The sequence below is a fragment of the Passer montanus genome, unplaced genomic scaffold, assembly GCF_014805655.1.
Source record: "Passer montanus isolate IOZ18808 unplaced genomic scaffold, ASM1480565v1 scaffold44, whole genome shotgun sequence".
Classification (NCBI taxonomy): Eukaryota; Metazoa; Chordata; class Aves; order Passeriformes; family Passeridae; genus Passer; species Passer montanus.
Window position 1 is genome coordinate 4,504,024 of NW_024369262.1, and position 14,584 is coordinate 4,518,607.

The window sequence follows — 14,584 nt, forward strand, 5'->3', positions numbered from 1 at the left end:
TATTTTCTTTACTTTTCGTTATTTTTCTTTATTATTTTTATTTATTCTTCCTTACCGGCGAGGTTTTAGGAGCGAGGATGGACTTCCACCCCCTGCTACCTTCAGTTACCACAGCCAGCTTTAAATTAAATATTTAACGCTGCTGTTGGTAGTGGCACAGCAAGGACTGAGTTCCCTAAGAGAAGATGAATGTGGTTAAAAACTACTAAATCAGTTTGTGAAACTGATTAATTGCTTGAAACTGATTATTTACTCCTAAAAGGGCACACTTGGCAGCAGACACCATAAAATCGAGTTATCTCTGTTCTTTCCTCTTCAATACCCAGCCTGTTTCTCTTCCCATCAAACCCTAAAGCAGTTCATGGATGGGTTCAGAAATCAGCCTTTTCCTCCCTAATTTAAATTTCTCTCCTTTGACAGACATAATTTTTCACAAAAAAAAAAAAGCCACAGGTACTTGATAAAAATTAATTCATCTTACCCTCTCAAATGATGCTGAAATAGAACAATATAAATATAAATATTTAAAAGTATATAATATGTATAATATATATCATATAGAAATATTACACATAAGGAAAAAAAGTTATGTTTTTCACTGTTAGGGTGGTCAAACGGTGTAACAGAGGTTGCAAATTCTGCATCCTTGGGAGTTTTCAGGACCCTGCCCCAGCTGCAGTCCAGGGGCTTGGACTGGGCAGTGCCCAGAAATCCCTTCTGATCCACAGGTATTTAATAAAAATTAATTCATCTTACCCTCTCAAATGATGCTGAAATAGAACAATATAAATATAAATATTTAAAAGTATATAATATGTATAATATATATCATATAGAAATATTACACATAAGGAAAAAAAAGTTATGTTTTTCACTGTTAGGGTGGTCAAACGGTGTAACAGAGGTTGCAAATTCTGCATCCTTGGGAGTTTTCAGGACCCTGCCCCAGCTGCAGTCCAGGGGCTTGGACTGGGCAGTGCCCAGAAATCCCTTCTGACCCTGCCTGGACTGTAAAAACCCGAGGGAATTCACATCAAAGGGAAATTCATCAGGGCAGGGATCAGTGTCAGGAGTCACTCAAACAAAAGTAAAATAAATCTTTATTCAGGAATGCAAGGACAATTAAGAGGCTTGGATTATTTGCCTTTAAAACCCCCTCAGGAACGCAGCAAGGAAATGGAAGCGTCACATGGCTCACAACATTCCTTAAAAATGCATCAACCATCATCCTTTAAACAGCCAAGGTAAAGTGCCAGCTTCGGTGATCTTGAACTCTCCAATTTCAAGTATTATCAACAGAAATGTTTCTACAGAAACATTAACAGCTTCCCCAGAGTGGAACTCTTGTTCCAAGAAATTCTTGTTCCTCCATAACCCAGGAGCTGTACCCTGGTGCTTCTGTGTCAGATGAGTTTTCCTTCACACAGCTAATTTAACATTTCCTTGTTTGTTGAGTTCTACAAGCCCCAGTTCTCTCAGGATTTGAATTCTTGAGCCAGTGGCATTCATATTCATCTTTTTCATCTGTGAAAGACTCAGTGCTGCTCTGTAAGACAAAAACAATTCAGTAAAACAGGGATCAAACATCAGGTCTGGCAGAAAAAGGCTAAAAAGCACATGCTGTTTAATCATTTGTGAATGCTCTGTAAATCTCAAATTTATTCAGATTACCATCAGCTTTTCTATGCCACTTCAAACCCCAGCAGTCATTTGCAAATCTCAGGGTTAAAAACACAGAATTCCTGAGTTTAAAACTTCATTTTTTTGTAACATCAGCCTGTAATAAACCCCCAGCACTCAGCCCAGAGAAGGGTCAGGAGGGGTTGGTGAGGCGAGGGCAGGGTTTGGGGGACAGCTTTGTTCTCAGGGCTTTTTGAAGTTACAATATGCTTAACTAGCTGCTTTTATTTAATTTTAAAAGGCTGAAATTCTTTGCAGTTGATAAAAATCCTTTCATGAATGGCTTTGAGCCTTACCTGTTGTTCTGTACAACGAAATGGTTAAATAACTCCTTGTAAAAACAATTCAAGTCTGCTAACTTGACAGTGCTTCTGATGCTCCTGGGCACACTCATAAATGTCTCCTCAGTCAATGGGGTGAACTGGGCTTCTAAAAAATTGGAAACAGAAGATATTTGTTAAAAAAAAAAAAGAGGAAAATATTTGTTTCTTCAGAAATTGCATCAAAGATAGAAAGTGCTTCCATTAGTGTTTGATAATACCCCTAGGTGGGACTAAAGAAAGATTTTCCAGCAAGAGCAAGGAGGGAAAAAACAATCACTGGATCTGAAGACTCAGTAAAACATCATTTAATTTGAGATCTGGTGAGGATTGACAAATTTGGTCTGTCAATGACCAGCTGGCTTTGTTTTTGTTTGTGTTTTTTTTTTAAACAAACCAAATCCAACTGTGAACATTCCTTCCTATAAGCAGGGATAAATGAATTTAAAAAGAGCTATTTCTATGGTAAGATTAGTGCACCATTTATTCCAGAGCTTAAACACAAGTTTTCCACTTCAATCCCATTGAAAGCAAAGAAAAACAACAGAAACATGGCAACTATTGCTGGAATGTAACTAAGGGGTCAGGTCCTTCCAGTAAAGTCTAAATTCTTCACATGAAAGCAGCAGATACTGGTGCTTGAGTGCAAACAGTGAAGTTTTCACAGCCTCTGTGAGAAGAAATCAGTGGAAAGTTTATTTTTTCAGCACTTACCTTCAGCTGAGTCAGGAACTGTAGATTCTGGGCAGGATGGCTAAAAATAAACAATAATGTCAATATTTGTTAGTGTTTTGGGTAGAAATTTTTTTTTACACTTTCATTTCTGCATGAAATTTACATTAATTACATTTTACCACTGGATAACCAAGGATCTTGCAGCCACTGAGGTCAACAGCAAAATCTTAGGGATTAAGCAGAGTTTACAATGAAATTAAGTTTAAAATGGATAAAAGATTAATGTACAAGTCAGATGAGCCTCTGCAGCTCTCCAGCACAGATCTGAAAGCACTGCACGTGATTTAGAATTAGTGATGGACATAAATGGAGAGCATTTCTCAAGGGAGGAGCAGATATTTGCAAACACAGGGTGAGGGAAGCTGCAGGAGCTGGACAGGCTCCATGCAAACTGTGGCAAGAAAGGGACACAAAGTGAGGTCTCCTGTGACAGTGGGAAGTGAGGAGAAATAGAAAAAGAAAAGGTCAATCAGAGAAACACCCTCTGTTAACCTTCTTTGGTATTTTTAATATGAGACCCAGAGCAAATATTTGCAGATAATTATATTGGATAATTACATATCAAGCTATGGGAGAATATCTGACTTTTTAACAAATTTTAATTTAGATCTAAGTTCTACTGCATTGCAGTTAGAATAGGTTGTTGCTCATATCCCAAAATTTGTTTAATATTTCACAGGAAATTAAATTTCTCCCCACATTGGTTTGAATCAATGACATCCCTCACTCCCACCCAAATGTTTCTTTATCAAGAAGATCAACAAAAGCAACCAACTGCATTCCCAAGAAACATAAACATATCCCAATTAAAAAATAACAGGAACAAAGTCTTCCATCAAAGCTGATTTCTCCTTTGTGGACCATCTAATTGGAACAATTAAAAAACCTTAATCTGTACAGAATAAAAATTAAAAGGTTTGTCAAGGAACTTAATCCCATTTCTGAAAAATTCCATTCATTTGAGAGGTATGAAATCACAAAATCAGATTCTGCACTCAGCTGAGCTGCACTTGGCATTAAAGGTTTCTGGAATACTGACATCCCATGCCCCAATTACCTGTTGCACTGAAAATTCCATTTCTTTCCCAGTTTGCACGTTTAACTGCTGGGCTGCAGTCTGTTCTTCTGCTGACAGAGGTAAGCTCTGGGAAAAGAAGAAAAAGCAAACACAGAGAAGTCTGATCCTTCAGTTCCTGAGGTGATGATATTTACAGAGAGACTCAATGTTTGTGCAGCCCTTTGCTCACGGAAACTCACAGTAGACTCCTGATTTCCTTCCACTGAAACAAATGTACAAGCAAAGTGTTGCTGGAAAATCAACCATAAATCCTCCTCTAGCACCAATACCACAAATTAGTCAAGCAAGAGAAATTTTTCAATTAAAGAAAAGGTATTTCATCTAAAGACTTTTACTTCTCCAGAAGTTTGATCCAGCTTTGGTTTAGGAAATATAAAAAGTGCAAGGAAATCTTTACCTAAAGCTCTACATATAACTCAAGAGAAGGCTCTTCCACTTGGAGAAAATCCAAGTATAAAATTATTCTGGACAGTGTATTTTCAGACACTGAAAATACATTTGCCATTTAAAAGCTTTTTAGCCTTTTAGAATTGGTTTCACTTTCTGTTTTCTTTAAGGTGTGCACTTCCAAAAACCTGTCAGTGTGGCCCTGGGACACAGCTGTGCACAGAGGTGTCAGTTCCTATGAGATGACCCAAATTGTGTCACTCTAGTCACACTCCTCAGCTCCAAACCTGAACAGCACCCATTTTAACTGCTGGGGATTGGGATTTACAAAAAGAGCTCCAATCCTGCCAGCATTCCTTCTGGGAAATTGTCTCCTGATCTTCTACAAGTCTGCACAAACACAATTTCCAGTGGAACCAGGCGTGGCACATGAAGGTTACAACGTTGGTGTTCACTGCCAGCAGTGAAAACAAAGTGATTAAAATGAAAACACCACCTCCAGCTGGCTTTGCTGCTGCAGTGCCTGAGCTAGCTTCATTGTTTTCTCCAGGGCAGCACGGATGCTCTCCATGGATTCCTTCTGCTCCAGGGAGATTTCTTCCAGCCGGGCACACAGGGATTTGTACCGGGACTTCAGCAGCGGGAGCTCCTTCAGGAGAGCAGCTGGATCCTCCTGTGGGAGCAGAGCTTTTCAATTACATCCAATGATCAAACTCACATGGCCACACTTCACTTAAAAGTGTAGGTGTTAGACATTTAACATGAAATGATCCTTTACAGTGAAAATGTACAGGAGAAAAGGGCTTATTTACAAAATCCTTTACGTGATGTCATTTATTGTTTTCCTCTCATCTCTCCCCCAAATCTGAATTTAGTCACTGCTCATTGGCAAGTTTATCTTGATTCTCAGAGTTTTAGCTCAGACTGGAATCTCTAACCTGAATTTAGCTGCTAACACCACTGATTTCTCAGAGCAGAACATGGGAGAATTTCACTAGCCCAAGAAACCAAAGGAGTTTGGTTTGAGGCCACTTATCTTGATAGATGATACAGGAAGAAATAATAATAATAATAATAATAGGAGTAGTAGTAGTAGTAGCAGCCTGAGTAGTTGAAAGAACACCCACATACATTATTTCAGGTTTAAAGAAAAATACCCATTTATTACCAACTTCATGCAATCAAATTGAATTTCATCTGCAAATACTACCTCTGCTGTATCATCAGGAAGGCTTTTCATTATTTCAAACTCCACTCTGCGCTGAATATAATCCAGATCAGATTCTGCTTTCTGGAACTAAAATGTTTAAGGTCAGCACAGTATATTAAAACCCAAAAATTGCAGACAAACCCCAACCTGTGTTTCAGGAAAGCAGGAGGCAGCTGCCTCACTTTGAAAAGCTCAGAGACCATAAAAAGTTTTCAAATTTAATTTTTTTCAAATATAAAGAGTTGTGTTAGCAAAACTTACTCAGTTATTTACACAGAGGAGATTATGAATAAATTCAGGATCCAAGAGTATCATCAGAGCTTTTATTAATAATCACATTAGGGATGTGTTCCTTCAGATGGTTTTAATGTCCACAATACATTTTATTATTCCCTAACAAACCAGACTGGCTAACAGCTCATAAAATGGATGACATCACTTTTCTTTCCTTGGGATAAATAAGCCACCAGAGAATTGTCTAATTGCCTTGTAAAACAGTCTGCTGATAGCATTACTACTTAATTAATTTTAGTCTGCAATTTTAATATCTGTTAAAGACTTCCACTTTCAGGAAAGGCAGTTTTCCCAGCTCCCAAGCAACTCATTAACTCTTTGACATAATAATTCAGTGATTTTACAGTCACAGAAGAGACAATGATGAAAGCAAGTTAAAAATGGTAAAATGGTTTTGACTTCCTTGTTTTTCACTGTTTCTTTTGAGATTAACCCCAAAGTGACCATTCCAATTTAATTTTTTTAAGGATTAAAGGCTGTATTTGTTATAAAGGAATAAATACCCACAGTCTGTGGTCAGGCAGGGATTCCAATATTTATGTTTTGGACATCAGCCTTAAGGAATGGCCATTAATGCCTTTGGGAGTCTGGAAAGTCAGCCTGAAGGAGCAGGATTAGATCCAGGACTCTCTCCAATAAAAGCCTCTTTCTGAGGGGGTGATGGATGATGTTCCACACACCTCCAGCACATTTTCAAATAATAGCTTGAGAAAAGGAAAATAAATGCAGTGAAGAGCTCGAGCATCTATAAATCAGGGGGAAAGCTTTCACCCAGTGCTGCCATAACTCACCATCTGCCCAGCAAAAATCCTTCCCACACCTGCCCCAGAAAGCAGCCAGGACAAAAGCCAAGAATAAAATACTTCCTCAGCACACTGCACATTTTTAAAGAGCTCACAGGGGATTTCTTCCCTGACTGCTCAATGGTTTCTGTTCTCTTCCACTAAGAAATATTTGTAGGTTTTCCTTTCCACAGCAGGCACCTCAAAAAGAACATTTTTTGATTTTCCCTTTTTTCATTTTTTTTGCTTTTCTGGAGAAAAGCAAACAACTGATCCACTTGATCAGTTTTTGGGAAAGCAGAAAACAAAAACTGCTTTCAAAATGATCCATTAAATATTCAATACTGACAATTTAGGATTTCCATAAGGAGCTAACTAACATACTGTGATTCAGGACATTAAAAACTGGATGTGAAGCTAAATGTGGCCAGAATTTTAAGCTTTGTGAAGACATTAACACAGCTCATTATGACTGCTTTTATTGCTGTAAATATGAATTTCTTGCTGCATTTCAGGAAACATCCACCTGCAAAACCCCCCCTTTAACATCCCAGGTCAGAAGCATTTGTAGGATGATTATTTTACAATAAACCACACAGAAAATGCAGGGTTTGATGTGTAAATTTGTAATTTACTCACAGGTTTAGAAGAAAGTGTTAGAAAGTGAGTGAGGCCAGTGCTGAGGGCTCTGCTTTCAGATGCTTTGACAATACTATTGCACTGCTCTCTGTATAGCACAGTAGTGCAATAAAGTCAGAGCACTCGTTAGCAGCAACAATTCTGGGCAACAATCAATCACACACTCACCAAAAAAGGGGAAAAAACCAAATCAGCTCAGCCAGAGGGTTCTGTGGATGGTGAAGAGCTGCATAAGGTTAAAGCTCACCAAGTCCTAACAGGCACACACACAAAAATTCACATTATTATTGCTTTTATTAGTCAGAATCTGCCATTCCACTGATCATGAGGGGGGAAAAAACCCCAAGCACCCAACAAAACGCTCAACAGATCTGCCAGAAATTCAATTTCAAACTGTTTGGTGCTTCCTAAACTGGAAATTTCATTTCCAAGTGCATTTATTGCTTGGATTTGCCTCGCGGCAAGCTAAGATTCCAAAGTGCCATCAGACAGATGTTCTTAAACTGCATTACAGGGAATATCTTCCAGACAGCAGAGTTTATTTCTTATAATTTCCAGTGCTGAATCACAGCAAAATGCACTTTAACACTCCTTTACCAGTGGGGTGTGCTCCACAAATCTCAGTGGTGATGGGGATCTCTAAACACAACAGTAACTTCATGCTGAGAGCTGGAGAACTCCCAGGGCTGGAAACTGCTGAGATTTTTTTAAAAAACACCCAAAAAAACCTGGGAATGGAGTGGAGAGAGGGGATTTTTGGGGATGTACACAGAGCTGAGTCACCTGAGACAGAGATGATGGCATTTGTCATTAAATGGCCAATGTTCCTCCTTAAAAAAAAATAAAATAAACCAGTGGCAATCTCATTTTACCGCTGTTTTGTGGTCTCAGACAGATCTTGGGCTTGTATATTATTAAAAAGAATAGAGAATAGTGCAGATTGTATTGCTGGCCAATGCCCTTTTAACATTGCACTGCTTTTTGTGCATCATCACCAGTAGTACAACATAAAAAGGGCACTGGACAGACACCACTCGGGGCCAGAGGAGGTGCAGGATCCCAAAAAACCGACAGGAATGAACTGGACTGCTCTGAATGAAGCTTTAGGATCTTTTCCATAATTAATCCAACACCCCTGTCACAAAGAACCATTGATGACCTGATTGGTTTTATTATTTTCACGCCCATTGTTCTCTTCAAGCTCCCACTAATTACTTTATCCCTGCTTCCATGAGAGCAAAAGGAAGCTTTCCATGAAATTCATGTCAAAAGCTCCAGGGAAATAAGAAGAGTTATTTTATCACACTTCTGTGGAGAGAGCTGCCTTCACAGGAAATCCAGGACGGGGAAACAACAAAGCAGAAGGGAAGGCAAGAGACACAAAGCTGTGAAATGTGAGATTATTCTGATTTCCAGAATAAAAACCCTGCTAGCTGAAAGGGGGGCAAAAATACCTCTCTGTTCACACGTCCTAAAATGAGAACCACTTGAAAGCATGACTTTCAATAAAACACAGAAATCAACCATGGCAATAAATAAATTAATTAAACATTCAACCTAAACATATTTCTAAATTAAACCGGGCTTCAGAAAAAAAATACAGAATAGTAGACATGGGGAGATCAAGCTTACACTGTGGGCAAAAATGGGAGAAAAACTGTGTGGAAGGAAGATGAAGGTTTGAGGGATTGATGGAAGATGAAGGCAGGGGGATGAGGAAGGTGAAGGTTTGAGGGATGAGGAAGGTGAAGGTCTGAGGGATGAGGAAGCTGAGGGTCTGAGGGACTGATGGAAGATGAAGGCAGGGGGATGAGGAAGGTGAAGGTTTGAGGGATGAGGAAGGTGAAGGTTTGAGGGATGAGGAAGGTGAAGGTTTGAGGGATGAGGAAGGTGAAGGTTTGAGGGATGAGGAAGGTGAAGGTTTGAGGGATGAGGAAGGTGAGGGTCTGAGGGACTGATGGGAGATGAAGGCAGGGGGATGAGGAAGATGAAGGTCTGAGGCACAGGGAACTCGGCTGGGCGGGCACAGCTCCCCAGAGCCCTCCACCGTGAGGAAACCCAGCCACAGCTCCCTGGGAGAGCTTCACTTCTGCCTTTTTTCCACTTTTCAGGAGCGGGGCTGGCAGAGAGGCCATCGCTCCAGCCCCGTGGTGCCTCAGGGGCCGCCTCAGGGCAGCGAAACGAGAGAAAAGCCGCAAAAACTCCGCGGTTTGGGGCTCGGCGGGAGAGGGCTGAGGGGCCATCGCCCCGCTCCCCCCGCGCGCGCGCGCCAATGGACCAGCCCAGCCCCCCCTCCCCCCGCAGCCAAAATGGTGTAGTCCAGGTGAGCGCTCCCCTCTCTGAGGAAAAAATGGACTAGTCCGCGAGCTCCCCCCCTCCCGCCGCGGGGACATGGAGCGGCCCGGCACGGCCGCGTCCCCCCTGCGAGGCGGGCAATGAGCGCGCCCACCCCCACCGCGCCCCCCCCTAAAGGTGCGCGGGAATGGCCGCGCCCTGCCCCGCGCCGAGGGGTGAATGGAGCGGCGCAAGCCCCGCCCCTCGAGGGTGGGGGGGGTGGATGGAATGGACCGGCCCGGCCGAACCCGCCTGACCCGGACGCGGCCGGCGGGCGCCCCGTCGAGGGCGGCGCGGGCCGCGCTCAGGGCCCGGATGGGGAACGCGGGCGCGGCTGAGCGGCCGCTCTTCCGTCGCGCCGCGGGCCCGCGGCGCGGCCGCCCCTCAGCGCGGCCGCCGCCCGCCCTCACCAGGGTCTCGAGCTTGGTAACCGCCGTCTCCATGTTGAATAGTTGACATTCCTCAGGCGGCGGCGGGGAGATCCCCACCCCCCGCGCCGCGGCACGGGAGAGTCGGCGGCGCCCATTGGCCAGCTGTCACTCGCCGCGCGCCTCCCATTGGCTGGCGGCTCGCGGGGCGCGCTCGCCATTGGCCCGCGGAGAATGTAAACCCGCTCCGAGGTACGGCCGAGCCCATTGGCCCGGAGTGGGCTCCGGCCGTGATTGGCCGGGGCGGGGCGCGCGGCGCGCGGGCGCGCCTCGGCTCGGCAGCCAATCAGCGCGCGGCTTACATGCGGCGCGTGGGGGGGCCGGCAGAGAGCGGCGCTGCCATTGGCTGGGCGCGGCGCGGGGAGCGGTTTGAATCGGCGGCGGCGGCGGGCGCGGAGCGCGGCCCGGGGACGGGGCGGCCCCGGGACACCCCCGGGACACCCCACAGGTGTGTGCATGTGTGTGAGAGAGAGAGATCCCCGCTCTCGGTGCGGGGTCCCGGTGAGCGGGGCTGGGGTGTCACCGGTCACCGGTGAGGGACCGGCCCGGGCCGCCCCTGGCATCCTTCCGTGGCTTCTCCGTGTTTTTTGTCACCGTTTCCCCCAAATTCAGTACTTGGCACGTCAGCGTAACGAAAAACTGAACATCCGTTTATTTTTGTTGTGCTTACCTATTAATATTACATATTTTAATGTGCTTACATAGTTGCAAGGTTTCTATTTAGTTGTTAATATTTCTAATTACTTTCTTGTTTATACTTATTTATAATATGTTTTTCATATGTGTTTATTTAACTATTTCATTTTTTTATTATATTTACAATAACAATTTATGCTGTCTATGATACAAATAGAAAAGGAGAGGAATAAGCCCATATGAAACGGTGCTTTCTGTGCATAAACACATCCCCATGGATCATTTGAAATTAAGGATGTATTTTCAATCCCTGGTCCATGATAATCCCACCAAGGCAGCTGTGAGTAACCTCTGACTGGATTTCTGAGGTGCAGCCTGTGCTGCAAATGTATAATTTGCTTTATCTCTCTACATCCATTTGCAATGTGTCTTTTTCCCCAGTAATGGCAAGGTATAAGAAATGCAAACGAAAACGAAGAGCCCGAGCAAAATTTCAACGGGAAAAGAAGAGAAATGCTGCAAGCCCCCAGGGCTCAGTTTGTGCCTCTCCACGGTAAGAGGCTCTGCTTGAATTTTTGCTTTCTCACTCCATCCCTGGGTTTGCTATTTGCTCCCAAAGGCTCGTGGAAAAGAGGCAAAGATTTGTGCCAAGTACGTGGCACTCCATGGTGTCTTTTGGTGTGACCTTGGAGATCTTTTCCACCTATTCATGTTTCTATGATTAGTAACCAAGAAAAGCAATTTGAATAAAATAATATTTCCAATAGGATTTCCCCCATCCTTAATTGAAATGTATCTTGGCCTTTCCAGCTTCCTGTGAACACATTTGCTCTGTTGTCACCTGCTTGTGATTTCTACATGATTGGTCACAGTTAACTTTTTAAAAGGCTGAGATGATAAATAAAATTCTGGCCTTGTTCTGTTGCAGGTCACCAGCTCATCTCCCTCTGAACTCCTCACCAGCCCCAAGGTGCTCCCAGTGGCCTTTAGCCTTGCCCAGTGTAAAAAGTGTGGTCAGACCCTTGACAACAGCAGCAGCATTTCTGTACTGGTGGTGCCAGAGCAGGGTTGCACAGGTAGATCCTTTCTTTGATATCAGATTTTTCTGTTTTAAACAGGGATTAATGCTGTGTACTGAGTGGGAATTATTTTACTGTACCAATGTCTTTTGGATCAGATTGATCCTCAGAAATATCTGAAGAAAATCAACACACAAATACACCTAATCCGCTTTCTTTTTATGCTTAGAGCTTTCAGGTGGTTAAAGACACCATATTTCCATCACAAATCTACTTAAGGGAGCTAAATGCATTCAGGGAGAAGCTGGAGAAGCTGGAAAGGGAATTTTCCAAGCTCCAAGGAGCCCTCCAGGTCAGTGTCAGTCCAGGGCAGGGTGGCATTGGCCTGGGTGAGGATGAGGCATTGTGCTCAGCGCAGGTCCCTGAGGTCTGAGCAGCTCCTCAGGGGCATTCTCTGCACTCAGAGCTGCTCCCTCACAGCAGGAGGGTTTATATCCTTACAGCTCAACCTTAGGCAGCTCCTTTCTTCTCTAAAGTCCCACCTGCCTCTGCTGGTGGATTTGATATTCTCTTTATTTATTTATTTCTGTCGCTTTCAGATGAACGGAGCAGCAGCTTTGTCCCCAGAAAGTTCCCTTTGCCAAAGGTGTCACAAGCCAGTCCTGGGTGCTCCTGTGGGGACACAGATGGATCCTCCACCCTCAGCACCTGTGCCTGTGTCCATCCCCCCTCCTCCTCCTCTTCCTCCTCCTCCTCCTCCGCCGCCGCTGCCTCCGCCAAAGCTGCCTCCAGCACCTCTCCCCCTCCAACGGGGCACAGCCTCCAAATTGGTAGGGAATCAGAAAGTTCCTCTATTTTTTATCCCCTGAGTTCCTTTTGGATGTGGATTCCTCAGCACGTCACTCTCTGTGAGTGCTCAGTCACTTTCCCTTCCTGATTTCCCTCCCACACCCCTTTGCTTTCAGGCACCACCAGTGAAAAAGGATGGGCCCGTGCACATCACCCTCAAAGACCTCCTGAATGTTAAACTGAAGAAAACAAGCAGCAGCCTGAGAATGGACAAGGTAAACTGCAGGATGAATCAAGGGAAAATCCACCCTGGAAGTGCTGTTTCCTGCTCTTTTCTTGATAAATTGATTCTCATCCAAACACCCAGTGATCAGTTTCAAGTGAGCATTCTAATTCTGTACCTGGGCTTTGGAAGGGAAGAAAGACAAAGTGACAAACTCCAATCTCACCTGGCACTCAGAGAGCTCTCATTTTACATTAAGGCCATGGAGTTTTCATACAGCTTTGTGTGTTATCAATAGAGTTTTGGAATTCCTTTTAGCCAGCTGAAACTTTGTTTGCAGACAAAACCCTCTTGTTTCGTGGTTTTGGGGTTTTTTTGGGTTGGTTTTTCTTTTTTTTTTGTTATTGTTTTCCTAAATAAATATATTTTTATCCAAGGCACATTCAAATCTTAATAATTTTTTTAAAGCATAAAAACCATAAACCACAAAAGTATTTCAGCTTTATTAAATATTAAATGGATTTCAGGGTAGTGAGACCTTCTGAAGTTTTATTTGGGGTAACATTTCTTTCCTTGCTGTAGGAACAATCACCAGTGAAGCCACGCAGGGCATTAATTACAGTCACAGATCTACAGAGCGTTAGTCTGAGACCTAAATCCAAGCCACCACCTCATGCTACAAAATCTTTAATGTAAGATGCTTTCTTCCTTGATTAGATACTAGATTTTTCTGTTTTAAACAGTGATTAATGTTTTTTACTGAGTGGGAAACATTTTATTGTATCAATTTCTTTTTTTTCTTATAGTACCTCCCCTAAAAATCAGATTGATCTTCGGAAGCATCTGAAGAAAGTCGATATACAAAGGTCTGTTCCTTATATTCTCTTTCATTCTGTTTTTTAATCTAGAAAAACTATAGAACAAATCAAACTAATCATAATTGCCCTTTCAGAAGTCCTGGTGGCACTCCTCTGAATAGTAAGGAAAACACTGAATGTGGCTCTGGGCTGACCCCAATAATGACACGGGCACTACGGCGCAAATTTCAGGCAAGTCACTCTGTCCCTCTTCTTTGAATCATAAAGTGGCTTTAAAATCACAGAATTCCCTACTGATCTAAAGGCACTGCAGAATGGACATGCCGTTCTGGCAGGTTATTTGACAATCCCAAGAAGAAAAATTGCTTTTTTTGGTGCCTCAGTGCAACTTTCAAAGTCATAGTTCCACTTTGCAGAAGGACAAAATGGGAGGGTTAGTGGCATCTTTTATTTTACTGATTTGTTGTGTCTGTTTTAAGGTGCCAGCTAAGAATTGCACTGTTTTATCTCAGTGATAATGAGCTCAGATATCCAAGTTCTGACCCTTCCCTTCTTTTGACAGATGGCTCACCCCAAGAGTCCCTCGCCTGCACAGCTGAGTGCTGCAAACAGCTTTGATGAAAAGTAAAAAGGAAAGCAGGTTTATGGAACAATTCTCCATTTGTGCTCAGGAAGCCACTTGAATCCCATTTTTATCACACTCAGGCACATGTATTTGTAAGTAAATGCAATGCACAGGAAAAGGGGGCATTATGAGACCCTGTAAAGCAGATTGTGCTTTTTATCCCTCTCTAATGTCTCTCAATTTGGTTGCATCTTCATTCATAATGGAAAAAAATAGGAAATTTCCCAAGTCTTTTGACACGTGGGTGCTGCTGAAGCAGGGACTGTTACGCTTCTAGCACTGGTGCTGCTTGTCATACAAATACGTGTTTGCTGAAATTCAGTATTCTTATGTATTTTTTAAACAAAGATATCTTGACGGTATTTGTACAGTTTCAAAGAAAAACAACAGTGGAACGCGCTAACGTTATTAAAGTGGAAAGCTGCATGCTTCAACAAACAGTTCGAGTCTGTGGCTACAAATGTCAGAGGCACTGTGTATCACTGATCGCGATTAAAGGCGAGGAACTCAAAATCTCCTTGCAAGAACGGTCTAGGGGATGGGCAGAGCTTGTTGTGCGTGTCCCGCGGCTCAGCTCAGGACCGGGC

The 14,584-nt window shown here is 43.2% G+C and overlaps 2 protein-coding genes across 7 annotated transcripts; one reads left to right on the top strand and one right to left on the bottom strand.

The window, feature by feature from the left end:
- Positions 1-1,073: 1,073 nt before the first annotated feature.
- On the bottom strand, positions 1,074-10,051 carry SKA2 (spindle and kinetochore associated complex subunit 2). 2 transcript variants are annotated; one of them, XM_039720941.1, is made up of 7 exons: positions 9,870-10,051; positions 5,411-5,497; positions 4,697-4,873; positions 3,793-3,879; positions 2,715-2,754; positions 1,977-2,109; positions 1,074-1,546 (listed from the first exon to the last, which is right to left on the bottom strand). In XM_039720941.1, exons 1-7 carry the CDS (start codon positions 9,900-9,902, stop codon positions 1,420-1,422), a joined length of 684 nt encoding a protein of 227 aa, XP_039576875.1. In that variant the 5' UTR covers positions 9,903-10,051; the 3' UTR covers positions 1,074-1,419. The 2 variants fall into 2 exon arrangements, with proteins under 2 accessions (XP_039576875.1, XP_039576876.1); XM_039720942.1 differs by lacking the exon at positions 9,870-10,051 and adding an exon at positions 7,294-7,367.
- On the top strand, positions 9,948-14,486 carry PRR11 (proline rich 11). 5 transcript variants are annotated; one of them, XM_039720936.1, is made up of 11 exons: positions 10,145-10,335; positions 10,741-10,863; positions 10,965-11,076; positions 11,452-11,599; positions 11,772-11,894; positions 12,142-12,372; positions 12,508-12,606; positions 13,137-13,246; positions 13,361-13,420; positions 13,507-13,603; positions 13,935-14,483. In XM_039720936.1, exons 3-11 carry the CDS (start codon positions 10,967-10,969, stop codon positions 13,998-14,000), a joined length of 1,044 nt encoding a protein of 347 aa, XP_039576870.1. In that variant the 5' UTR covers positions 10,145-10,335; positions 10,741-10,863; positions 10,965-10,966; the 3' UTR covers positions 14,001-14,483. The 5 variants fall into 5 exon arrangements, with proteins under 5 accessions (XP_039576872.1, XP_039576870.1, XP_039576869.1 ...); XM_039720938.1 differs by lacking the exons at positions 10,145-10,335; positions 10,741-10,863 and adding an exon at positions 9,948-10,079; XM_039720935.1 differs by lacking the exon at positions 10,741-10,863 and having other exon boundaries at positions 13,935-14,482.
- The last annotated feature ends 98 nt before the right edge of the window (positions 14,487-14,584 follow it).